Here is a 27,947-nt window from a genome sequence, read left to right as displayed (position 1 = left end):
AGATGGTCAATAGTGAAACCAGATTGATTATGTCCTTTGCAGCCAAAGATGGAGAAGCTCTATACAGTCAGTCAAAACAAGACCTGGAGCTGACTGTGGCTCAGATCATGAGCTTCTTGTTGCAAAATTTCAGCTTAAATTGAAGAACATAGGGAAAACCACTAAACCATTCAGGTATGACCTCAATCATATCCCTTATGAATATACAGTGGAGGTGAGGAATAGATTTCAGGGATTAGACCTGATAGATAGAGTGCCTGAGGAACTATGGATGGAGGTCCGTAACATTGTTCAGGAGGCAGCAACTAAATCCCTCCCAAAGAAAAAGAAATGCAAGAAAGCAAAGTGGCTGTCTGAGGAGGGTTTACAAGTAGCTGAGGAAAGGAGGAAGCGAAAAGCAAGGGAGAAAGGGGAAGATATACCCAACTGAATGCAGAGTTCCAGAGAATAGCAAGGAGAGACAAGAAGGCCTTCTTAAATGAACAATGCAAAGAAATTGAGGAAAACAAAGAAGAACTATACAGGAAGAACTATACACAGAAGAACTATACAGGAAAGATCTGAATGTCCCCGATAGCCATGATAGTGTGGTCACTGAACTTGAGCCGGACATCCTAGGGAGTGAAGTCAAGTGGGCCTTAGGAAGCATTACTAACAACAAAGCTAGTGGAGATGACAGTATTCCAGCTGAGCTATTTAAGTTCCTAAAAGATGATGCTGTTAAAGTGCTGCACTCAATATGCCAACAAATTTGGAACACTCAACAATGGCCACAAGACTGGAAAAGGTCAGTTTACATTCCAATTCCAATACCAAAGAAGGACAACCCCAAAGAGTGTTCAAACTACCGTACAATTGCACTCATTTCACATGTCAGCAAGGTTATGCTCAAAATCCTACAAGCTAGGCTTCAGCAGTATGTGAACCAAAAACTACTGGAAGTACAAGCTGGGTTTCAAAGAGGCAGAGGAACTAGAGATCAAATCGCCAACATTCGCTGGATCATGGAGAAAGCAAGAGAATTCCAGAAAAACTAAGATCATGGCATCTGGCCCCATCACTTCCTGGCATATAGAAGGGGAAGAAATGGAAGCAGTGAGAGATTTTATTTTCTTAGGCTCCAAGATCACCGCAGACGGTGACTGTAGCCATGAAATTAAAAGACGCTTGCTCCTTGGGAGGAAAGCTATGGCAAACCTAGACAGCATACTAAGAAGCAGAGACATCACCTTGCCGACAAAGGTCTGCATAATCAAAGCTATGGTTTTCCCAGTAGCAACGTATGACTGTGAGAGCTGGACTATAAGGAAGGCTGAGCGCTGAAGAATCGATGCTTTCGAACTGTGGTGCTGGAGAAGACTCTTACGAGTCCCTTGGACTGCAAGGAGGTCAAATCAGTCAATCCTAAAGGAAATCAACCCTGAGTGCTCATTAGAAGGACAGATACTGAAGCTGAAGCTCAAATATTTTGGCCACCTAATGTGAAGAGAAAACTCCCTGGAAAAGACCCTGATGCTGGGAAAGACTGAAGGCAAAAGGAGAAGGGGATGGCAGAGGATGAGATGGCTAGATAGCATCACCGATGCAATGAATATGGACTTCTTGAGAACACTCCGGGAGAGAGCGCAGGACAGGAAGGCCTGGCATGCTATGGTCCATGGGGTCACGAAGAGTCGGACACGACTGAACGACTGAACAACAACAACATATATATATATATATATATATATATATGTGTGTGTGTGTGTGTGTGTGTGTGTGTGTGTATGAGAGAGAGAGAGAGAGAGAGAGATGTGTGCACACAAAAATGCATATACTGGTGAAAGTAACGTTCCAAAATACTCTGCAGTCAACTGTGTCACTCTGCTTGCGCAACTGATGCTGCACCAGCGAAAACTAGGTTCTGAACTATGTGCAAGAGGAGAATCCAGCTAAAGTTACATTTGTGCAAGTGAGGTTGTGCAAGCATTTGCACAATCCATTGCACAACTGGTTGTACATTATTCTTGCGCAACCCATTGTGCAATGGTTGTGCATTACACTTGCGCAACCAGTTCCACAACTGATTGCACAATGGCTATGGCAAGTGTAATGAACAATGCAAAGATCTGACAGGGTTCCGGTGGCACTATATGAGTTTGTGAGATGACAGCGTTGAATGCTATCCTGTATTAGGAAAATGGCTTGCAACAAATTTGTATATAAGGTAGAATTGTGTTCAAAAACATATGTATAAGGAGAAATACACTCAAAAACACATACCAATTTTTATGAGAATGTTTTCATGAGAAAATAAATCTAAAAGTTTGGGATGAAGCAAACTTAGTACTGGAAAAATGAGAAAATGAGAGAAACTGAAATAGACTGATTTGTCCGTCCCTACTAGATTGCATCAGACTGGAAGTTAAAAGACGCTTTATGTACAGAGAAACCATCAGACAGAGAGTTCCAAGTTGGCCTTATGTTCTAAACATCAGCATTACTCACCAATGAAGTATATTTGATCCATTGTGACAGCAGCAGAGTAGAGCTCAGGGTTTGAGCTTCACACTCAGATCACAGGACTTTTTTGTCAAATCACCATTTCCCACCAGCAATAAGAGAGGTATGCAGGAAGCTACCTTATAGCAGGTCAGAGCATCTGCCCATCTAGCTCAGTACTACAGAGTTGCAGCCAATTGTACCTGCTGGATGTGTGTACCTGTGTGATAGCTGTCCTTATATTTTTAGATTTGCATTTAAACATCTTGAGTAAAAACATAATGCATGAAGTGACCCTCTGAAAATGCTCAGGTTTAGGTTCTTTTGTACTTGAGACTAACCTGTTTTAACCCCGGCGGGATGTAAGCATGCTGCAATTCATCTGCCCCCCCCCACTCCCCCAAAGAGATAAAAGGTTTAACAAGAATTTGCTGTGCAGCAGATAAGGGGAGATAACGGGTTGTTAACTTACTGTCTCCCAATTTCAGTGTAAATATTTAGAAAGATTCCTCCAACCAGATAGCCAGCTGCAGGACCCAATATGGCAGCAGTGTAGAAAATAGCTGAAAAAGAAAGACACCAACAACAATTGAAAAGGTTCTAATTCAGTCCCCCCCCCCCCGAACTCTAAAGTTTGCTGATTAGATTCATGCAAAAGGCAACACACACAAACACACACACACACACAAACACACAAACACATCCTTATCAGTTGCTCCAGCTGTTTTGATGCTTCTGTTGTACCATTATAACTTTTGCCTGGAATCTGCAGATCATTTTGTAAATATTAAATAATTCCTAATTAAGCAGTGGCATGTCTCCGATTGTGCCTGCTGTTTTCAAAACATGGTATGCATTCAGGCTCCACGTGGATGTTCGAGTGGTCCCTTACACATTACCCCAAATGGTAAAATGCATTACCAAAAAAGGAGACAAAAAGAGGGCAGAAACTTGTGTAAAATGTGGATCAGCTAATTCATATGCATAGATGCACATTTAGAAACAATTACTATGGTTTAAATAGAAATACAGTACATCTGAAAGTGTTGGATTGGGACTTGGGAGATCCAGGTTCTAGTCCCCACAATGCCACGAAGCTCACTGGGTGACTTTGGGCCAGTCACTGACTCTCAGCCTAGCCTACCTGACAGGGTTGTTGCGAGGATAAAATGGAGAGGAGGAGGAGATCAATGTAAGCTGCCCTGGGTTCCTTGCAAGAGGAAAAAAAGTGGGATATAAATTCAACAATAATAAAACGAATAAAATCTGACATTGTCATAGTGGGGAAGACTGTGACCGGTGACCTCTGTCCTTGCTCTGTCTGGGTGCTAACTGTTCATGGCCAACTTCAAGGCCCCTGGGCTCTCCCTTCTTAGGGTTCTTTATCTTTAAACCAGACATGGACTGGAAAGCCTGCCAAGGAGAGGATTGTCTTCTGTAAAGTAGAACACGTGGCCTCCCTAACAGGTGTTGGTAACTGAAATGGTGCAGTTCACATATCACGACAACCTGCCATTTATGGTGGCTTGTCCTGAATGAAGCAGCGTGCTGGTGCATGCTGCAGGGTCATTCCTGCTACAAACAAGACTGGCTAAAAATCCCAGGGATGCTCTGTCCCTGGGCTGTTTAATGTTCCATCTGAACAGAGACTTCTGGCTTGTCTTTCCACTGACAAGTCAGAGAAAGAACCCATGGTTTGTTCAACGGATATTTCTCTGGCTTTCAGGGGAGAGACAAGCCAGAAGTTCAGGTTCAGACAGAACGCTGCAAGCAGGAGTGGCTAAAACACCCAGGGACACTGTGTCCCTCACAGGGCTAGCACTAGGCTTCTTGGTGCTTTCGGATATGCCTCTGGCCTCTGCCACTCTTCCTCTTCCCTGCTTTTTCTGCTCACTCTCCCACTGCTGCCATTGCTTCACTCGCCCTCCCCCTCCCCGCTCCACTCACTCATGCCACAGTTGACTGCCACCCCCTTGCCTCCCTGCCCCCTCTTCTCCCCTCCCCTTCCCCCCACTCAGACCCTCCCCGCCCCCATCCACTCATCAGTGCCAGCACCACTACTACCTCTTCTGCTCACCCACGCTGCCGATCCATCCCGTTCACCGCTGTTCATCGTAGGGATGTATGGACAGTGTAAAATCCGCTCCGTCTGTGTTTTGCGGATTGTCAGGCGCCTTTCGTTCCGTCATCCGCCCGCAGACGGATGCGGATACTTTTTTTCATCATGTGGCAAAATACAGAAATAATTACGTAAATATTGACATAAGCATTTATGTAAGTATTTACATAATTTACCTCAGGACGTAACATTTAGTGTATTGTCCCCCATTCCAGTCAACGTTTCCTCAGCAGAAACGTACGTATTGTTCTACGGAGTTATATGTGTAAATTTCAGGAAAGTAAAAAAATCATCCGAATGTCCACAGACTCCGCACGGCCTGAGGGGGTCACTCCGCAGCGGATTATGCAGGTCGGATTCTTAGAAATCCAAGCTCATTTTAATCCATCTCGAATTTCTCCAGCATCCCTAATTCATCATCAAATGCTGGGCTCTGATGGGTTCCTTCCTGAAAGCCAGGCATCCTTGCTAGCATCTGACACTGGCCCTGGCCCCTGGCTTGGTTAGCATTGCATCTGAACCCAGAACTCTGGCTTGTCTTCCCTACAGCAAGCTAGAGAAAGAACCCATGGTTTGTTGCAGGGTTGTTTCTCTGACTTGTTGTGGAAGAGGCAAGCCAGAGGTCTGGGTTTGGATACAATGCTGCAAGCTGGAGTGGGTAAACAACTCAGGGATGCTCTTTCCCTGGGTCATTTAGTGTAGCATCCGAACTTGGACTTTGGGCTTGTCTTTCCCCCGACAAGCCAGAAAAAGAAGCCATGGTTTGTTCTCACACTGTTTCTCTGGCTTGTCATGGGGGAAGGCACGACAGAGGTCTGGATCTGTATGCGACACTAAAGAACCCAGGGACAGAGCATCCCTGGGTTGTTTAGCCGCTCATGCTTTCAGCGGGAGCACCTGTACTGCATGGATCGGCACCCTGCCTCATTCACGACAACCCACTTTTAAAAAAAAATAATGGTGAGATGTCATGACATGCAAACCTGGCCAATGATTTATTCACAAAGATACTTGCAGCTCCTGGATAGGGCTCCAAACCACAGGCCTGCGGCAGGGTTTCTGGTAGCCCTAGTCCAAGGGTAGAGGGAGGGTGACGGCTAGGCTGTTATTAAGGGGACCGTGCACAGTTACTTCACTGTGCCTAAGCACAACACGGGGTTTGCCCTCTCTGCAGATAAGGAGAGATGTTTCTTGTCAACATGAGCTGGTGAATGAAGCGGAGGCAGATGTTCGTATTAGAGAAGGAAGCCATTAACTACTTTGCATTCAGCACTCAAGCTGGCTAATAGCTGCATCTGCGACTAATGCTTTCTTTTGTGTGCAGCGTAATTAACTGAGATGAATAAGAGCTGTGTGCGGCAGGACTGTAAGGTCCAGGTGTACATTTCCTTGCGGAGGTAGTGACACAGGCTACTTGATATCAGACAGTGCATTCACACCAGCTAGCAGTGTGGGATTTATCTGGTGAGTGCCCAGCCTGGTGTCAAGGGTAGGCATGGCCGGGCACCTGCTGAGGGCCCACACCCCAGCACGGGCCCACTGACAACAGCGCCATGGATTCGCTTCCCCTCTTCACCCTGGCAACCTGCTTGGTCTCTTGCCTCTCACTCCGGCCTAGACAACTTTGTTGGTGAGAAGGCAGAGCAGTAGAAGCCACTGCTGACTTGCTCACTGGCTGTGTCAAGCAAACAAGAGGTAGCAGTGATGAAAAAGACGAAGAGGAGCACAAGCAGCTGGTGACAATGGCAATGAGAACACAGATTCACTGACGGAGGGGCCCTATTGAGGGGGTCTTGCAAAAGGGCCTTCATAAGCCTTGGCACTGTGAGCGCCTTTAGTTCATGCCTGCTCTCCCCTTCCAGTAGATCTCTTTCCTGTAGTATTTTAAATCTCTAATCAGCTTCCAAGGATCAGACCTAGCCATTGCCTGCCTGCCTCCTCCCACTGTATCCATGGCAGAGTGGCTGAAATTTCACCTAAAGTGAAATTCAGCATCCAGGGAGGGCTTCCTCCCCAGAAGAACTACCCAGGAGATTTTGAAGTAAGAGCTGAAAAAGCTTAGATGAGATGAGCAACGTTTCTCAGTGGGATTTCGCACATCCCTAAAATAGACACGATATTTATATAATGAGTGTCTCGTAATTAGTCAAAGAACAAAGAGATTGGGAGGACAAATCAAGGCTCATCCTCACACCTTCACTTAGCACTTTCAAATGTTCAAAGATACATGCTCTTTATAACCACCCTTTAAAATTGGCCACCCTGTTGTTCTCCTCATATCGCTGATGGGAAGCTGAGAGGGTAGCATCTTATCTACAGCCATACAGAGAGTTTGAGGCTGAGGTGATATTTGAACCAGGCACTTCTTGGCCCACAGATCATACTTAAAAAAGGTAAAGGTAAAGGTGTCCCTAACCAGTCGTGTCCGACTCTAGGGTGTGGTGCTCATCTCCATTTCTAAGCCAAAGAGCCAGCATTGTCCGAAGACACTTCCGTGGTCATGTGGCCAGCATGACTGAACACCGAGGTGCACGGAACGCTGTTACCTTTCCCGCCAAAGCGGTACCTATTTATCTACTTGCAATTTCTTGCTTTCGAACTGCTAGGTTGGCAGGAGCTGGGACTGAAGACGGGAGCTCACTCCGTCACGCGGCACTCGGGTCTCGAACTGCTGTCCTGCCGACCTTCCGGTCTGCAATTCAGCGTCTTAACCACTAAGCCACCGTGGCCCCACAGATCATACTTAGTAAGCCTGATGGAGCTCAGTGGGATTTATAGCTAAGTAAACATGCTTAGAATTGCACAGATCATACTTATTCAGTGCAATTCTAAGCATGTTTACTTAGCTATAAATCCCACTGAGCTCCATCAGGCTTACTCCCTGCTAAGTGTGCTAAGGCTGCAATCTTAACCACACTTAGGGTGCAATTTTATGCACGTTTAGGGAGAAAAACCGAGTTGCAGGACATTTCTCTCTCTAAAAGTACATAGGATTGTGCCCTTAAGGTGCAAACCTATGCATGTTTAGACAGAAAAAAAGCCTAACCGTGCATAGGATTGCACCCTTACTTGGGGAGTAAACCCTATTGAAGATAGGGATGTCAGAGGAATCTGTTTGGGTGGTGAAGCTTGGCAAGTTTTCACCAGCTTGCCCCCCCCCACTCCCCAGACTCCAGCTCAGTCTTCTGTGAGTTGGCCCAACTTGGCACACAACAAGTCAGGCCCATTTGTGGATTGGGGGTTTGCGTGTGCAAACTGATTTGGACAGAATTGCAGTAAATAGAGCAATTTGCACAAAATTCTGGCTGTAAATGGTCGAATTTGTGTAAATTAGACCTTTTATGGCCACGGGTTCACGTAAGTTGGCCTGCGATTTTGCACAAAAATATTCATAAAATTTCCAGGTTTCGGGAACTATCATGCAGGTCAGCTTGCAAATGTAAGCTGAGCTGGGTCCATCACGAGGATGCCTCAGGCCCTAAAAATAACCGGATTTCACTGTGATAGACAACGCTAAGATGGTGAGACTTCTTTCTGAGTAAATGTGTGCAGGATTGAGGTGGACATCAGTGTGCTACACATGTCCTCTCACCATCTTGTTTCATGTGAAGCAGAAATCATACAGCTTAGACCCAGGGCCGATCTACATTGCACCTGCCATTGCAGTGAATTTGGTGTCCTGTTGGGTTAAACACTCTTGCATTAAAACGTGATTATTGACACTCACCCATTTTCTCCATTCCGGTGCTTCATCAAATGCACAAGCTCGGTTCACACTCGAGCACTGTGCTGTTTTCCTGCTGTTTTCCTGCGTGCGCTTGTCTGATCTCGGATGCTAAGCAGGGTTGGCCCTGGTCAGTAGTTGGATGGGCGACTGCCTGGGAATCAGGCTTCCTGCATTGAGCAGGGGGTTGTTGTATCCTTTCAAATGAGACTAGGTTTTGCCCCCTCCTATCCCCCTCTCCAGATGTGTTTTTTTAAAAAAAATTAAGGCGTTATCCTCGCAGAATTGGGGCTTCTCCGTGATTTTTTTTTCCTAATTGAGGCATGATCTTTGAAGCTTCGAAGTTGTGAAGCTTCACAACTCCTTATTGCAACCTCCTAAAAAGGCTGCAATAAGCAAATAACTGAGAAAATCTACATTTCCACATAACAGACTGTCTGATCTTGAGTGACTATGATGAAAAGTAGGTCTGCGATACAAACTAATTTTCGTATTTGGGATCAATTACTTTGCTAAGGACGTTTCTGTGTTTCTCCTTTGAAATACGTCAAGTGAATCCTATGGGGAAAGTTGTAATACAATAACATTGTCAATAGAAGCATTTTTCCCCCAAAAGGAGAAGGTTGGAACAAAAATGAGAAGAAAGGAAAGAATGTTTAGAGCAGACGCCTAGACAGAACTAATACACTCCATGTCTATGTATTGTTGTTGGGGAAAAGGCCAGATAGAATGGATCACTCTCCAGGCTAGTGAATTGAAAGCATTCACTTTGTTGAATGTTCCAATTGTTAACAACTGAGATAACTTTCTGTTCTGTCTCAAAGCCACAAGGATGGCAAGGCTGGGTGCAAATACATTTTGCAAATATTTGTATGATGGCATTTCAATACTTCTGAAAAGTTGCAAAAATGCTGCATGCTAAGAAACCTTCAGAACCCCCACCCCTCCAAGTATAGGTGCAGAGAGGGATACAAATGCTGGCTCAGGCAGTGGCTGGGGATGCACAATCCCAGCTGCATTCTAAAGTAGATGGAAATTGGAACATAAGTATCTGCCTTATACCAAGTCAGACCATTGCTTCATCTAACTTGGCATGGAGCTTTTCTACATGAGACATTTATTGTGCACTCATCATATATTGTGCACTCATCAAGCTTCACAACTTAGAATCTTCGAAGATCATGCCTCAATTAGAAAAAAAAATCATGGAGAAGCCCCGATTCTGCGAGGATAATGCCTTAGTTTTTAAAAAACACATCCGGAACGGGGGATAGAAGGGGGTAAAACTTAATCTCATTTGAAGGGATACAACCCCTTCTCAGTGCAGGAAGCCTGATTCCCGGGCGGTCTCCCATCCAAGCACTGACCGGGACCGACCCCGCTTAGCTTCCGAGATCAGACAAGCGCGCAAACATCCAGTCCTTTGCTTGTTGCTGAGGAAATGGGGGCTGCTGAGGAAGCTATGCGATCAGTAGCCAGAAGAAGACATGGGGCTGTTGAGAGCTGTGATTGGACAGGACGGAAATACAAACACCCCTGCATATGGACAGGCAGGGGAGGGGACTACGACTGGATATGGTAGCGAAGGCGGAAAATCAGAGCACATTAAGGGGAAATACCAGGATATTAGGGTATTGAAAGCAGGAGCATGGAAGTGGGAAATTCCGGTTCCAATTCGAGGCGGCTACTGCGTAGTGTGAAAGGCGGGCAGTGAAACCTCACTGGAAGTGAAAAAAGGTGGTAAGTGTAGATCTAGCCCAAATCTGCCATATTTTTGCCAGTATTTAAAACCTTTCCAAGGAAAGCAATTCTCCATTGTGTGGATCAATTCACAATTTCCCCTCTCATTTTCATCCCTAGCTGACTCCATTAGGGAAACCAAATTGAACTTGCATGCATGGAACCTGTCACCCAAGTGCTTTGACATACATCTAGACTGCCAAGCCATCTATGTTGAGTTGACTAAGAGAGCAATCCTATGGCCACTAGACATTGTCTAGAGGGCCATAAGATTTCTCACTTCCCAGGAACTGAGGCTGGAGCCCATGCTGCAGTGACTGTGGTGCCCAAGCACTGCACCACATGCCCACACTACCTCACAGGCAGTGAGGCTCTTGCCCATCTCTGTGCTTAGAAACAGAGTGTAGAGTGGGTGTATAGGGGGCATTCCAGGGGCGGGGCGGGGAGGAGAGTGACAAAGCTGCTTATGCAGCTTCCTATGTGCCACGCAGCCTCTGCCCTCCTGCTCTGGCATGACCCAGTTAGACACCCAAAATTGGCTGTCTAGCCACAAAAGCAGGCTGGGTGGATTGCGGAGGAGAGATCCCCTCGGTGCTCTACCCGCCCAGCACAGGATAGTCAGCCACCTCCAACTTCAGAGGCAGCTGACTATCCCGACAGGATTGCGCCCTAAATGTCTCCAGCTCTTTTCCAACGTCAGCTGGCCAGCAACAGCAACGTATGTTAAAATACCCAGATAACTGGGCTGAACAGAAAAAGTTTGGCAGGGGGAGTATGAAAATGCTGTTATATATTGTGTGAGATGTGTATATATCTTTAAGAAGCCTGCAGCTGTTAGTTTCTCTTTCCTTTCCCAAGGCTTGGGCAGGGCGCCTTTTCTGTTCTCTTTGTGTATGCTTTGGAGCCAAGCAGTCTGTGTGTGGCTCCTTGGGAGTTAGTCTCTTCTGGTGTATGCATCAATAAAGAATGCTGTCAGAGTCAGAAGTGGAGTCAGAAATGTATTACCTGCAGAGCAAGGCCTGGAAGTGGACCGCAAGCTGAGCAGGTAAGCTCATACCCACATTAACTACGCCCAAGGGACATTATGTGGTGTTAGAAGGGGGGTGTTCCTCTCACAAAGCCACCTGGAGTGGGGTTTTCCAGTGCACACCCCTATATTAATAGAAAAGGATGGAGCATTTTAAACCTCCTTCTGGGCTAGGCTTTACTGGGAACCTAGAAGAAAATGGGGACAGATACTATAAGTATATCTAACCATTACAAAAGCTGAAGAAGAGTCAGACAACTACAAAACTGCTACAATGCTGCACAGCATAGGAGAAAAGGCTTTAGAAACGTATAACTACCTTCCTTATCTGCATTCAGAAATTATTGTGAGCCCAGGAGAATTCCCTGTTTTTGAACGGTTCCAGTTCTGGCAATTTCCTTACAAAGAGGGAGCAGGCATAGACTATTTTGTCACATCACTTGGAGAAAAATCACAGCGCTGTGAATTTGGGGCCTCCACAGCTCTACTGCTGAGAGACCACATTGTATTCCATATTTCAGACAGCAAGCTCAAAGAGAAACTAACAGCTGCAGGGTTCTTAAAGATACACACACACACACACACACACACACACACACACAAATCACACATTGGCCTTTATTCCCTGTTAATTTTACCCACTGAGCCATTTTACATGATCCAGTTGGCTCGGTATGGCGGCTGAGTGGCTCAGTGCCAAGTTCTGTATATGGCCAATTGTTATGTGATACGCTCAACCCACATTTTTTGCACAACCATAAAATTAAATAAACATTACAGTGATCCTACCTCATAGGGTTGTTGTGAGGATAAATGCAAGAAAGCCTGTCAGGAGCTGTGCAACAGAAAATTACAAGTACTGATGGAAGAAAAAAACCCGATCGCCAAATGTGGATGATTGGTACTCTAGGAAATGGGACACTGAACGATGTCAAAGTTATGAAGATTGTGTATCAGGAGCTCATCTGGAACATCAGTGGAATAGGTTCATTGAAAATTTGAAAATTGGAATGAAAAAATATCATGATAATGTTGACTCTTACTCAATATTTGCCTTGATTGGAATGGTAAGATCTTTTCATTCATCAGATTGAATTTGTGAAGTCATATGAACCTATTGCAGTGGTGAGCAACTAATCACCCTCCGGATATGTCGGCCTACACTTCCCATCAGTCCTAGCCAGCATAGCCAATGGTGAGGGACCATGGGAGTTGGAAGCCAACATATCTGTAGTGCCACAAGTTGCCCTCCACTTTTATTGAGCCCCTACCTATGTTCCCCCTTCATGGATCACTGCCTTGTTGTGGCGAAGGGGCTTGCGTAACTCAGTGAAGCCATAAGCTATGCCATGCAGGGCCACCCAAGACGGACAGGTCATGGCAGAGAGTTCTGACAAAATGTGGTCCACTGGAGAAGGAAACGGCAACCCACTCCAGTATTCTTGCCAAGAAAACCCCATGGAACGTATCACAAGGCTAAAAGATATGACGCCGGAAGATGAGCCCCTCAGGTCGGAAGGTGTCCAATATACTACTGGGGAAGAGCAGAGGGAATTTCCAAGTAGCGCCAGAAAGAGTGAAGCGGCTGGGCCAAAGCCGAAAGGACACTCAGCTGTGGATGTGTCTGGTGGTGAAAAGAAAATCCGATGCTGTAAAGAACAATATTGTTTAGGAACCTGGAATGTCAGATCAATGAATCAAGGTAAGCTGGAGGTGGTCAAACATGAGATGGCAAGACTGAACGTCGACATCTTGGGAGTCAGCGAACTCAAATGGACAGGCATGGGCGAATTTAATTCAGGTGACCATCATATCTACTACTGTGGGCAAGAATCCCTTAGAAGAAATGGAGTAGCACTCATAGTCAACAAAAGGGTGGGAAAAGCAGTACTGGGGTACAATCTTAAAAACGATAGAATGATCTCAGTACGAATCCAAGGCAAACCATTCAACATCACAGTAATTCAGGTCTATGCCCCAACCACTGATGCTGAAGAAGCTGAGGTTGATCGGTTCTGTGAAGACCTACAACACCTTCTAGAACTAACACCAAAAAAAGATGTCCTCTTCATCATAGGGGATTGGAATGCTAAAGTAGGAAGTCAAGAAATCACTGGGATAACAGGCAGGCATGGCCTTGGTGTACAAAATGAAGCAGGTCAAAAGCTAATAGAGTTTTGCCAAGAGAACACGCTGATCATAGCAAACACTCTTTTCCAACAACATAAGAGACGACTCTACACATGGACATCACCAGATGGTCAATATCGAAACCAGATTGATTATGTCCTTTGCAGCCAAAGATGGAGAAGCTCTATACAGTCAGTAAAAACAAGACCTGGAGCTGACTGTGGCTCAGATCATGAGCTTCTTGTTGCAAAATTTCAGCTTAAATTGAAGAACGTCGGGAAAACCACTAAACCATTCAGGTATGACCTAAATCATATCCCTCATGAATATACAGTGGAGGTGAGGAATAGATTTCAGGGATTAGACCTGATAGACAGAGTGCCTGAGGAACTATGGATGGAGGTCCGTAACATTGTTCAGGAGGCAGCAACTCAATCCATCCCAAAGAAAAAGAAATGCAAGAAAGCCAAGTTGCTGTCTGATGAGGCTTTACAAGTAGCTGAGGAAAGAAGGGAAGCGAAAAGCAAGGGAGAAAGGGGAAGATATACCCAACTGAACGCAGAGTTCCAGAGGATAGCAAGGAGAGACAAGAAGGCCTTCTTAAATGAACAATGCAAAGAAATCGAGGAAAACAACAGAATGGGAAAGACTAGAGATCTCTTCAAGAAAATCGGAGATATCAAGGGAGCGTTTTGTGCAAAGACGGGCATGATAAAGGACAAAGAAGGCAGGGACCTAACAGAAGCAGATGAGATTAAGAAGAGGTGGCAAGAATACACAGAAGAACTATACAGGAAAGATCTGAATGTCCCTGATAGCCATGATAGTGCAGTCACTGAACTTGAGCCGGATATCCTCGAGAGTGAAGTCAAGTGGGCCTTAGGAAGCATTACTAACAACAAAGCTAGCGGAGATGACAGTATTCCAGCTGAGCTATTTAAAATCCTAAAAGATGATGCTGTTAAAGTGCTGCATTCAATATGCCAACAAATCTGGAACACTCAACAGTGGCCACAAGACTGGAAAAGGTCAGTTTACATTCCAATTCCAATTCCAAAGAAGGACAACGCCAAAGAGTGTTCAAACTACCGCACAATTGTGCTCATTTCACATGCCAGCAAGGTGATGCTCAAAATCCTACAAGCTAGGCTTCAGCAGTATGCGAACCGAGAACTACCGGAAGTACAAGCTGGGTTTCGAAGAGGCAGAGGAACTAGAGATCAAATCGCCAACGTTCGCTGGATCATGGAGAAAGCAAGAGAATTCCAGAAAAATGTCTATTTCTGCTTCATTGACTATGCTAAAGCTTTTGATTGTGTGGATCACAACAAACTGTGGCAAATTCTGAAAGTGATGGGAGTACCAGACCACCTTACCTGTCTCCTGAGAAACCTGTACGAGGGTCAAGAATAGGAGTGCATGAAAGCCACTTACCTGGTCTCGCAGCTTGCTTACCGGTGGGGGGAGGCGCTTCGCTGCTCCCCCAGAAGTTCAGGCCGGGGGGGGAGGCTTCCCGCCTCGCCCGGCCGAAATTCAGGCCAGGGGGGAGGCTTCCTGCCTCGCCCGGCCGAAATTTAGGCCGGGGAGGAGGTGCCTCACCTCGCCCGGCCGCAAAATAAAAAGAAAAAAAAAACACGCCCCCGTGATAGGCTACATGACGATTAACGTAGCCTATCACGGCTAGATCTGCAAAGTCAGCCGTGATAGGCTACGTTAATTGTCACGTAGCCTATCACGGGTGACTTTGAAAAAAAAAAAAAAAGCGCGTACGCAAATGGCAGCCCCCATAGGGAGCTGCCATTCGCGTTCCTTATTTGGTCGCTGTAGTCTACGTAAAGATTTACGTAGACTACGGCGAAAATAAGGGCAACGCAAATAGAGTACATCATGAGAAACTCCATGTTGGATGAATCACAGGTCGGAATTAAGATTGCCGGGAGAATTATCAACAACCTCAGATATGCAGACGATACCACCCTAATGGCAGAAAGCGAAGAGGATCTAAAGAGCCTGTTGTTGAGGGTGAAAGAGGAGAGTGCAAAAGCTGGTTTGAAACTCAACATTAAAAAAACAAAGCATCTGGCCCCATCACTTCCTGGCATATAGAAGGGGAAGAAATGGAAGCAGTGACAGATTTTACGTTCTTGGGCTCCAAGATCACCGCAGACGGTGACTGTAGCCATGAAATTAAAAGACGCTTGCTCCTTGGGAGGAAAGCTATGGCAAACCTAGACAGCATAGTAAGAAGCAGAGACATCACCTTGCTGACAAAGGTCCGTCTAATCAAAACTATGGTTTTTCCAGTAGTAATGTATGGCTGTGAGAGCTGGACTATAAGGAAGGCTGAGCGCCGAAGAATTGATGCTTTCGAACTGTGGTGCTGGAGAAGACTCTTACGAGTCCCCTGGACTGCAAGGAGGTCAAATCAGTCAATCCTAAAGGAAATCAACCCTGAGTGCTCATTGGAAGGACAGATACTGAAGCTGAAGCTCAAATATTTTGGCCACCTAATGCGACGAGAAAACTCTCTGGAAAAGACCCTGATGCTGGGAAAGACTGAAGGCAAAAGGAGAAGGGGACGACAGAGGATGAGATGGCTAGATAGCATCACCGATGCAATGAGTATGAACTTGAGCACACTCCGGGAGAGAGCGCAGGACAGGAAGGCCTGGCGTGCTGTGGTTCATGGGGTCACGAAGAGTCGGACACGACTGAATGACTGAACAACAACAACCTATGTTCCTTTCTTCTTACTTTAGGGTCTTTGAATGGAGAGACAAGTGATAAAATCTAGGACCTTTTCATGCTCTGCCATTGAGCCATAGACCCTCTCACAGTCCTACATCTGCTAGAAAGAAGAATTGTACAATAAAAAATACTATATAACAAAGTGCTGTTGCAATAAACACTACTACTAACCAATTCTATACAACTGATTTATGACCCATGTTTTTGCAGTTCAAAGCACTGATAGAAAGAAAAAAAGAGTGAAACTATTCCTGATGCAGGCAATACAACTTACCAATATACACAGGGGAATAGTTGGACTTTACATTTTCATCCAAATAGGTCACTCCAAGAGTATAAAGTGGCGTCGCCCCTATCCCATGTAGGAACTGTCCGAGCATGAAGACAAACCGGTAATTAGAGAGACTGGAGACGCTTTCCGAGCACCTCACGCTCTGATTGGAGGAGCACATGCCAGTCTCCTCTGAGAAATGTACTTCATATTGGCTGGTGGTGAACTGAGGCAGTGCAAAGACGATGGACCCAATCCCCATGATCAACACTCCCCACCCAAGCCACCGTGGTTTATGCCCATTCCCCCCAAAGTAACTGACAAACGTCAAGCACACACAGGCTGCGATGTCATAGGAGCTGGCAATCAGCCCGCTCTCGTAGCTCCGCAGGTCGAACCGCCGCTCGATCGAGGTGATGACAGTATTAATAAAACCGTTCACTGTCATCCCTTGCAGGAAAGAAGCCACACAGAGGAAGAACAAGACCCCTTTGGGTGTATTGAAAAACTGTAAACAACTCGGAGTGAAGCCCCCCCACCCACACACAAGAGCCTCTCCTTCTGAGGAGATGTACGTAATGCCTGCCTTGAACTGGCTTCCGCTTTCAGAGCCTGCGTCGCAGAGCGGTTGGATGCAAGAGTCTTCAGGACTGTTTGCACTGGAGTAGAAAGTGCCATTGCTCAGAGGGGTCTGACAAGATTCCTTGGGACTGGGCATATCAAAAGTAAGGCTGTTCTCTGCTGGGTTGGATGTGCTAGAAAAAATAAGTTTCTGGGTACACTTGAAGCCATTTTCTCCCACCAACTTGTGAGGCATTTCCGTCAAAGAGGGGCCAATTGGCGTGTTCTTCTTTCTCTCTCTCTTCCCGTTTTTCCTCCCCTCTGGTTTGGATCCTTGTGGTTCGAGGTCTTGGTTTTCAGAGGGAGAGAATTTGTGGCGAGTGAGTAAATGAGCAGATGAGCAAAAGAGAGACCCTCAACCACTTCATTCTGTGAAAAGAACATTGAGAGGAATTAGCAGGTAATATTACTTGTTTATTATAACAAGACTTGGCTTTGCATGGGTTGGAATAGACTTTGTAGAGTGATATGGCGAAGCCTTCAAGCAAACCTACACATCGTACCTGAGCCATCTGTGGGAAGGCACACACAATGGTTCTGTCTGCGTTTTAGGATTGTCAGGTGCCTTTCATTCCATCATCTGCTCATTGACAGAATCAGATTTTTTTCCAGTTCCGCAAGTTTGTGCAAATTCGCATTTGCACAAATGGGAAAATCCCCCCCGCCCCCCGGTGCAAATCCGTCCCAAAATGCACATTTTCATATTTTAGCCTGTGGGGGAAATGCACATTTTTGGCCAGTGGTTTTTTTTTTTAATTTCATGTATTTTTCTACATAAAAATTTGCATAAAATTCTGGAAAGTAAAAAAAAAAGCCAGTCAATAGAATCCATGTGATTTGGGAAAAGCTGGTCCACAGGTCAAATTCATAGAAATCCGAACTAATTTGGTTCTGTTGCGGACTTCTCTGACATCGTTTGTACCTATAGGCATGTTCCCTACCATGGTGCATCCTTATAGCCCCCAAAGGGAGGAGTCTGTCCACTCTATTCCCCTGAGGGGAGAGGCTGCCCCATAGCACAGTAAAGGGGCTTCAGACTGTATGGACTCCAAAGCTATATGCTTGTTGGCCTTCCAACCCTATGATTCTATGAAGTTACCCACTCCTGTTTTAAAGAGATTCTCATGTTCAACTGCTAGAATCATAGAATCATAGGGCTGGAAGGGGCCTACAAGACCATCGAGTCCAACCACCTTCTCAATGCAGGAAGCCTGATTCCCAGGCGGTCTCCCATCCAAGTACTAACCAGGGCTGACCCTGCTTAGCTTTCGAGATCAGGTGAGATCAGGCATATCCAGCCCTTGGCTTGTGTCAATATTTTTAAGTTTCATTTCTCTCTGTTGCCTACCTACTGTAGGACAACTCTGGAAAGGAGATGAATATGAATCCATCAACACTCAGGCCTAGACTTTAGCTGACCTCCAAGGGCAGAGAATTCTCAACCTAAGCTGAAAGAATCAGTCTCTCTATTTCTGATGTTTAGGTTGCGAGTGCCATTGCTTATGTAGCCAAAACAGCACAGCCCACGTACAAGAGGGAGACATCTGCAGGCTTGTGGTAAGCCCCAAATTTGCAGAAGTTAAACAAATATATATTTAGGAGAAAAACCCTAAAGGGAGGGAACCCCAAACCAGCCCATTTAGGGACCCAGCATGCTTAGTGCTCATGGAATGTTGATTGTCTGTTAGGAAACAAAATGGAAAATGGAGGGGGGCATGGAATGGAGTGGATAGAATACTCAGTGGGGAGCATGCCACACTGCAACATTTTATTGTAGGTCCCACTTGTGCCTCTCCTAATAGGCCTCTCTCCTTTCCTTTCAAAGAACCCCACATTTCCAAAGTTTTTAGTGGCCCCCATGCTGTTCGTTCTCTCTCTCTCTCTCTGGATTAAGAACTGCTTATAATTGTCACAAGATGTACCCTACTGTCAGAATAATTTTATTCCGGGCCTTCAAGCCTGTCTACCACAATTCAGCGCAAGCTTGTCAGTAGCTAATTGTACTGTGTGCACTCTATAGGAAAATCTGCTTGGGGGCAAAGACAGATGCATGTTAAAGAAAGAAAAAGGTTTCTTAGCCTTTCTTCCCTTTTCTTTTTTAAAGATGTCCCTGCATAATAGAGGTTGTGCAAGGTCCAGGATCTCAGTCTGCAGGAAGCTGTAAGAGTTGAGTGATCTACTATTCATTTTCTACCAACAATGCATGAGGGGATATAGGTACAAAAGCTGTGTCCTTTTACAGGGGTCAGGCCTTGAAGCTTCTATAAGGGCCATGTGGCTTGCCCAAGACATTTTGCTGCCCGAGGCAAGGTGTGTAGTCCCACTGTCCCAGCCACATTAGTCTGACACTTAAGGCATGAAATCTCACAAGCACCTCTCCCCATCCCTGGCAGGAAAATGTTGTTGTTTTTATTGTTGTTATTTGCTGCGTTTTTACTGGACCTAAAAATCAGATGCCTGGGAAGACCACCTCACTCTGTCTAATGGTAGGCCCTGCCCTCAAGGGCTGGGCTTTACCCCATGACCTCTTTCAACACATGTTGTTCTGGAAAGTTCTTTGCTGCTCTGACAGTTTATTCTTATTTGATGTATGAGAATTTCGTCGCAGTTCAGTTTTGATAAGAATTTACCAAAATAAGCAACCTTCTCCCTATATGGGACAAAAAGAACTTGGGATTAAAACAAAAACTGAACATGGGAGAAACTGAAACTGACGGATTTGCCCAACCAGGCCAAGGGCTTTGAGTGTTTTGCTCTTAAAAATCTGGGTTGGTTACACATAAACTTCAGTAAAAGCAGACCAGATATCCAAATAAAAGTCCATTTGCAAGTTACGCCTATATACCACTCTTTCAAATGTTGCTAGCATTGTTAAGTTTGCAGTCCATTGCATTATACACGGTGAGCTTTTATCCTTCCAGTATCGTTTATGTGTAACCCTTTTTTTTCCTCTTTTTTCCCCTTTTTTTCTAGAATATTGTAATATTTGAAACTGAGGATTTTAGAATATGTTGTTATATTTTTATTTTATTTTATTTTTTAGTTTAGTTTGGTTTGTTAAAATTCACAATAAAAAATTATTTTAAAAATCTGGGTTGGAATTCCTGTGTATTCAGCCATGTTTGTGGGGCAGAATTTTGGTTGCCACCTTTTTTTCTGGCAGGCTCCTTATCTTTAACAACTAGATGCCAGGCAGGTATATCACAGTCCTCTCCACGCTGGGAATACTTGTACCTGTGCCTTGTACTCAGTCTTTGGGGCAGGTCACTTGTCCTTTACCATGGCTCCCATGGCAGCCATTTTGTGATGATGCCCAGGACAGTTTCTTGAACTGTCCAATGTACTCACCTCCTAAAAAGGTTGCAATTAGCAAACAACTGAGAAAATCTACATTTCCACACAACAGACTGTCTGATCATGAGTGACTATGATGAAAAGTAGGTCTGCGATACAAAACTAATTTTCATATTTGGGATAAATTACTTTGCTAAGGACGTTTCTGTGTTTCTCCTTTGAAATAGGTCAAGTGAATCCTATGGGGAAAGTTGTAAGGTTGGAACAAACCTGAGAAGAAAGGAAAGAATGTTTAGAGCAGACGCCTAGACAGAACTAATACACTCCATGTCTATGTATTGTTGTTGGGGAAAAGGCCAGATAGAATGGATCACTCTTCAGGCTAGTGAATTGAAAGCATTCACTTTGTTGAATGTTCCAATTGTTAACAACTGAGATAACTTTCTGTTCTGTCTCAAAGCCACAAGGATGGCAAGACTGGGTACAAATACATTTTATAATTATTTGCATGATGGCATTTCAATACTTCTGAAAAGTTGCAAAAATGTTGCATGCTAAGAAACCTTCACAACCCCCCCCCCCTCCAAATATAGGTGCAGAGAGGGATACAAATGCTGGCTCAGGCAGTGGCTGGGGATGCACAATCCCAGCTGCATTCTAAAGTAGATGGAAATTGGAACATAGGTATCTGTCTTATACCAAATCAGACCATTGCTTCATCTAACTTGGCATGGAGCTTTTCTACATGAGACATTTATTGTGCACTCATCATTCCCTATTCACAGGTGCTTACAGGTTCTTTAGATGACATTGTGTCCCTCTAGTTTCACTTCTGTTTTTAAACAACACTTTTGGCGAGTATTTTTAGAGCAGAGAAAATGTATTAATTGTGAGAGCAAAATAAAATGCTTTTTCCACTTGTGTAATTGCACAATTCTGCTATACCACAGTGCCACTGAGAGGTTATATAGTGGAAAAGCAGGAAAGAAAATGCTCTTTGTGTAGTGCTCGGATCTCAATTCTGTGATGAAACCGAAAGTAGATAAAGCAGATTAACAGTCTCTTGTAGAGTAGTTCTAACTCTTCACTGCCTGGCCGCCACTCTCCAGGGATTTAGACAGCAGTCTTTCCCAGCCTTATCTGGAGATGCCAGGGCTTGAACCTGGGACCTTCTGCTTAGAGTACAGGCACTTTCCCACTGAGCTGCAGCTCTTCCCCAAATGAGTGCCCACAAAGAGTAGTTATTCTCTGCAAAAATTGTAATTAAAAATTATTCCAGAACATTCTCAATACATAGGAAGGAACTGGAAATCATACCACCATCCTCACAGGATGGCCTTCATCGTGTGCCTTTGCCTATTTATCTTGCTCATTGCCAGGTTGGCAGACTTACTACTGACATTTCTCCTAAAGCAACTGTGAAGGTTCTTTCTCAGTGAAAACACCATGAAGAATTTTGAGGGAGGCCAAAAGTAGTGATGCAATTTCTTTCTTTCTTTTTGCAATTTCTTTTTTTGCAATGTCTGTTGCATTTTTTTTTCAATTGCAATTCTTTTCAATTTCTTTTTTCTCTTTTTTAAAATTGTTTTTATTGAGTTTTAAATCCCATGTTTTCAGTGTAATTAATTTATATAAAATGCTACAACTTTTTCAACTAACAAAACACATACATTACATAGGAAATCCAATTAAAGTTAATAGAAATCACAGGGGTTTCAATATATTAATAATTTCTAATGAGGGTTCCACTAGGAGCAGGGGTGCAGAACCACTTTGGGGGGGCAGATGACCCCCCAACCCAGCCCTTCACAGTCAGTAGGATGTCAGGCGAGTGTGACTGTGCCCTTGACATCAGTGGGCATTGCCACACCCACCTGACGTCATTTGCTCCCTTGATCCTCCACCCGGCACTTTTGCTGGAACCAGGCTTCCCTGTACATGGGCTTTCCTGGCCAGGTCAGAGGAGCAAAGGGGGCTGGGTTGGCTCAGCTTCATTTTTCCTGGTCTTTCCCTTGTGCGCAAACCCTGGGACTTGGCTGGCCGAGTCTTCCTTCGCACGCCTCTTCCCATCCCTGATAGGAACACCAGGAGGGTCCGCTGTCCTTCCTGGGGAGCCCAATGGGCTGGATTAGGCCAGGGGGCTGGGAGTCCTGCACCCCTGCATGAGAGTTTCCAAAATCTGGTGGGGGGGAATCCCAATGGGGCTGGCTCCTGTAACTTTAGCAACAGTTTGCTCTGCGTAAATTAACATATAGAGCTTTTCATGGCATGGAAATGTGCATAATCAACTGCTAATGTCTACAGATCAAGCTGTTGTTAAAGCCATAGGGGCAGTAACCAGTGGAGGTGGTGAATCTGGTCCGGGTTTCAGTCAGAACCAGTCAGAACTACGGCTGTACAAACCCACGAATGTCTGGTCTGGGGGGTGTCTACCATGGGGCAGTCGGGCCACTTGGGGCCCTGTGGAGTCCTCTGGAGCCCTGCCATGTCCAGCAGATATGGTGGAGCAGCTCTCCAGCGTTTTAAAAAATGCGATATGCTAATGGAGGCTGCCATTAGCCTACTGTGGGAAAATTACAGCCATAAATGGTGTATTTAATGCCATTTGCGGCCGTAAAGCACTTACTTTTACCTAAATTGCAGCTGTTACAGCTGTATTTAGGTAAAAGTAAGTGCTTTACGGCTGCAAATGGCGTACAAGACGCCATTGATGGCTGTAATATTTCTATAAGTTAATGGCAGCCGCCATTAGCGTATTGCATTTTTTTTAGAAAATTGGAAAGCCACCTGTGGGAACTCTTCTGGATGCGGAGGTGAGTGCAGCCAGTCTGCTGCGGACTCTAGAGGTCAGATTCTTTGTAATCCAGCCTCATTTGAGTCCACAGCAGATTTTTCCAGCATCCCTAATCAGAACTCTAAAGGAACTTTCCAAGTTGCCTTCTGACTGGTTCTGACTGAAACCTGGAGCGGATGCACCGCCCCACTGACATCCGAGCCCCCAGCCTCCACTGGCAGTAACTGATTTTTTTAAACAAGGGCAACTCTAGTCTTCATACATCCCTACATATTAGTAAACAGTGGTGCCCTCGGCAAAGGACTTAGGAGTGGACATCCAGGTCCCTATCAACAGAACATGCACGAGGGCCCACAAATGCAACAGACTCTCCATCTGTCTTACTACATTTTGAAGTGTGAAGTAATGCACATTACTCTCTAAAGAACACACCTGAGCGTGCGCGCATGCGCGTGCGCGCACACACACACACACACACAGAATAAGAACATTAAATCCAGAGTTTAAAATGACTGAACTATTTATTTAAGCAATGTCTTAGCCGCTTTTCATTATAAAATAACCCCAAAGTGGGTTGCACAGCAAAACAAATACAACGCAAATGCAAAACAAAGCAAAATAATACCACACTGACAAGGAATGTAATCAGTCAGGAAGAACAGTAATGGATAAATATCCAGTTTATACAATGCAGCAAAAGAAAAGAGGAAAATTCAGTCAAAAACATAGGTAAATAGGTCTTTGGCTGGTGGCAAAAGCTGATAAGACTATTCACCACCCATATATGCGGAGAGGGGAGTTCAACCCATCTGGGTGCCTGTATTGAGAACACCCCCTCTTCAGGGGGAGTTATTGTTAGTAACTCTTTGTTTACTGTTCATGTACAACAAGCGTCATCCTCTTTCTTTCTCAAATGTTGGTGGGATTATTTTAGGAAGGTTGTGTGAGACTAACGGACTGAAGTATATGCATAAAGATGATCGTAACATTGTTGCAGAGTAGGCTAAAAGATTAAAAAAACATTCATTGGGTTTTTCAAAGTACAATTTGCTCCCAGTCCCCTACCCCATGTAACAAAATGAGAAAAGAAACCAAAGTCGTGACTTCTCACTTCATGGTGTGATCTGTAAAAAAAACCTTTGGCCTCAAAACCAAACGTTTAAGATACAATATGATAGAGCTTTTCATCAGATTCTCAATTTAATCAGCATAACAAGTCATAGAGCCAATTAAAAGCACTCTGTGGAAACTCAGCTGCAACGACTCGGTGAGATGAATGTTATGACTTAGCTGCCAAATGGCACGTAAAATAATCCGATTTCCCAAGGCATTCCTCGGCGTTAGGTAATCTTCTCTTTTCACTCTCACTGGCTTTGTGATAAGGAATTACTCTAGCAAATGAGATTCACTCTTATCTCACGTTTTCTCATAGCCGGGAGAAGCTTATGCCATGCGAAGTGGAATTAGTTGACGGTCCTTTATAATACCGCAGAATAGGAAGGGAGGCATGAGGAGAAACTTGAGACATAATTATCTGCAATGGTATCACAGGCCCGACTCAAATTTTATATTTGGCCCTTGGTAACAAACAAAAACATGGCATGACATGGCCCAGGGATGGCCCAAGACATTTTGCTGCCTGAGGCAAAGGACAAGATGATCCCACACACCCCATCCCACCTGCAGAAGCCAACTTGACTGGCAGTTGAATCTTATTTCAGAACTGGTGGTGGGCCAGCACAGCTTACAGGGTGCAGGAGAGACCAGGGCTGGCCCAAGACATTTTGCTGCCTGAGGCAAAGAAGACGTCCTTCCCATTCCACCTACAAAAGCCGACTGGACAAAAGTTGCCATAGCTGAGATGAGTCAATTCTGTGGTTGTTGTATTACATAATTCACTTAAGGAGATATCTCTCCAGTCTCCCACCAGCATTCTCCTACCCGGTGCCCTCCAGATGTTTTGACAGCAACTTCCATAATCTCCAACCATCACCCATGCTGAATGGGACTGATGGGAGTTGTAGTCCAAACCATATGTAGGCCATCATCTTGCAGAAGGCTGTCCTGACCTTTAGCAACTTTTTGTTGCTGTTGTTTTAAGGGGTGATCCGTGGATTCTATTCTCTTGCAAATTGCTAAGTCAACAGAGAAAAGGAGCCAGTGTGGTGTAGTGGCAAGAGTGTTGGACTAGGAGCCGGGAGATCCGGGTTCTAGTTCCCACTCGGCCATGGAAGCTCACTGGGTGACTTTGGGCCAGTCACAGACTTTCAGCCCAACCCACCTCACAGGGTTGTTGTTGTGAGGATAAAATGGAGAGGAGGAGGAGAAGGTAAGCCTCCTTGGGTTCCTTGCAAGAGAAAAAAAGGTGGGGTATAAATGCAATAAATAAATAAATAAACAAACAAACCTGCACAGGCTGCCAGTGCCAAATCCTACGTGTCACCAGCCCAACTCTTGGAAAAGGCCCATTTCAACCCCAGCGGCCACCCATCCTTGACAAAATGGCCCAATTCATCCAACCCCATCTGCTCCCATTATGTTCGTATACAGTGTCTTGTATTTGTTCATGGGCTATGCGGATTATCCATATTATTTCTGTCACAGATGATAAATTCCATATGGAAAGATGTAATCCCATCTTTCATTTATGAAAGGAGGACGGCTAGGGGGAGAGAGAAGGCTTCTCAGGAATGTCACAAGTCCACAACAAAAGAGAGTGAATGGAATTTTTACATTCAGATCTCCAGTAGAAGTGGATTAACATATCGGAAGTGTGTGGTGTAGTGTGCTTAATTTCCAAACATGAACATGAGAGTGATACAAATAAGGGTTTCTTTATATATTTGGAACAAAAACATTAATACCTCCTATTAAGTTTGGTGTGTCCATTTAGCAGGACTTTGGGCTTGCTTAGTGGACTGTTGGGGAGGAGCTGTAGGTCAGTGGTAGAGCCCCTGCTTTGCATGCAGAAGGTGCCCGGCTGAATCCTCGGCATCTCCAGTTAGGGCTGGGAAAACCCCTGCCTGAAACACTGGAGAGCCACTGCCAGTCAGTGTCAACAGTATTGGTCTAGATGGACCAAGGGTCTAACTCAGTATAAGGCAGCTTCCTATATTCCTATATAGCAGGACTATTTTTTATATTTTCCATGTGCCACATCAGAGATTGTTCCATATTCTCTCAATTTCTGGAATGGCTTTTTAGGGGACAGAAGGGGCTATAATGAGAAGGCACTCCATGTTTGGGTGGAAATGTTGCTCTTGACTCTTTTTAAAAATGTTTTTTATTAACTAGAATTATTAGCCTTTATGTAGCCTTTATTAAATGTTATTTTCATTTTCCCGCACTCCCAAATCCGAAGGCCTGAACTGGATGGACATTCATGATGTCCATTCATTGTTTAAATAAATCATGAATGATTTATTTAAACAAGTTTTATATTCCACTTTTTTTTCTGCAAAAGAAATAGATATAGGGCTGCCACTCAGTTAAAGAAATCATAGTTGATTAATCAGCTGATCAAATCTACATATATTTGCTTAGGAATACAATAATAAGTCTAAAGAAAAAATCCTTTGTTTTTAGATTATGTCCCTACATGGCCCAGAGGTAGATTCTTAGAAAAGACAGCCCATCCTGTGTGAGAGAGATACCTCTTCTAAAAAGTTGTGTTAAAATAATTAATTTAAATGTTGATTACGCATGTTGTGTTAAAATAATTAATAGTTTTTAAAAAATCTGAAGACCAATTAGACTGGAACACTTTTTTAGTTAATCAAAAGGCTTTTAATTGATTAGTCTTGCCGATTAATCAACTAACGTTTGCAGCCCTAAATAGATTTTCAAAAAGACTTTTGATACACAGAATTGTGGAATTAGAGAGGCTCTTGTAAGTCAGGAGTGAGCAAGTAGTGAGATCAACTTTGTTTTTTACTACAATAGAACACTCGAGATCCACCAACCAGAGCCTGCTGCAAAAGACATGCACTTAGAATCAAAGACTCTATTTTGAGTTTGGGTTTGTTTTGAATATTCCTTTCATACAAAATTCTACTCCTGGTTACCCCAAGCTTTCTTCATTTCAGCAGCATAACCATAGGGTGGCTTGTGTGTGTCATTTTTGGAGTCGATATTGGGTGCCAGAGATCCATGCCAATCTAGTGAGATCTAATCACACAGAGATCTCATAGTAGATCCAGATCTGCCCCGCCCTGTGGTAGTCCATCAAGTCCAAGCCATCTGCTTAGTACAGGAAATCCAGAGCTAGCCTCTGCATGAAGGCCTCCAGTGAGAGAGAGACTACCATTCCTCTAGTTCAGGTGAGTGGAACCTCAGGCCCTTGGACCAAATCTGGCCCTTCTGGGATCCCAATCCAGCTCTCTGGGGTTTGCCAGATGGCCCCACCCTCTTTTCCCTGACCATGGATCATGTTTTCTTGACTTATGTGACGCTCCCCCTCCCCCACCATTCCAAAAGATTGAAGTACCTCTCCTACAGCTCAGTTAGAGACAGTAAGAGCTTCAAATTAAAACACACTGGTATTTTAAAGTATTTTTGGCCCTGCCCCTTTTGCCTTTGCCCCCACCCACCACTGGAACGTGGACCCTGAAAGTTTCTCCAAAATGGAATTTGGCCCTCCAGTGGAAGAGGTTCTGCACCCCTGCTCTACCTAATTGGTTCCATTGTCAAACTGCTGTTATCATCAAGAAGTTTCATGGTCTACCAAAACCTGCTGTCCTGGAACCTAAGTCCTTGAACTTAAGGTCATCTAGTCCTGCCCTTTGGGGGTAGCACATAATAGGTGTTTGCTCTCTTCTGGACCTTTCATGTAATTGAAGAGAGCTATCATGTTCCCCTGCTGTCTTCTGTTCTCCAGGCTAAATGCATCCCTAGTTCTTTTGGTCTTTCCTCATAGAACTTGTTTTCCATACTGCTATCCATCTTAGGGTGCAATCCTATGGCTGCTAGTCAGCAGCTAGACAGCCATAGGATTGGTCG

General features: G+C 44.6%; 1 protein-coding gene across 2 annotated transcripts in view; it reads right to left on the bottom strand.

The window, feature by feature from the left end:
- Positions 1–27,947, bottom strand: part of SLCO4A1 (solute carrier organic anion transporter family member 4A1) — a 102,848-nt gene that overhangs the window by 35,073 nt on the left and 39,828 nt on the right. For both annotated transcript variants that reach the window (XM_084854359.1, XM_084854358.1), the window contains exons 2-3: positions 16,244–17,230; positions 2,954–3,044 (exon numbers count right to left, since the gene is read on the bottom strand). In XM_084854359.1, coding sequence (XP_084710485.1) covers positions 2,954–3,044; positions 16,244–17,057 — 905 coding nt within the window. In that variant the 5' untranslated portion in view covers positions 17,058–17,230. The remainder of the gene's footprint in view (positions 1–2,953; positions 3,045–16,243; positions 17,231–27,947) is intronic.

This window comes from Heloderma suspectum, chromosome 4, assembly GCF_057233095.1.
Source record: "Heloderma suspectum isolate Gila_16-S chromosome 4, 16-S_ref, whole genome shotgun sequence".
NCBI lineage: Eukaryota > Metazoa > Chordata > Lepidosauria > Squamata > Helodermatidae > Heloderma > Heloderma suspectum.
Note: the sequence above shows the minus strand (reverse complement) of the source record. Positions and strands in the feature narration are given on the sequence as shown.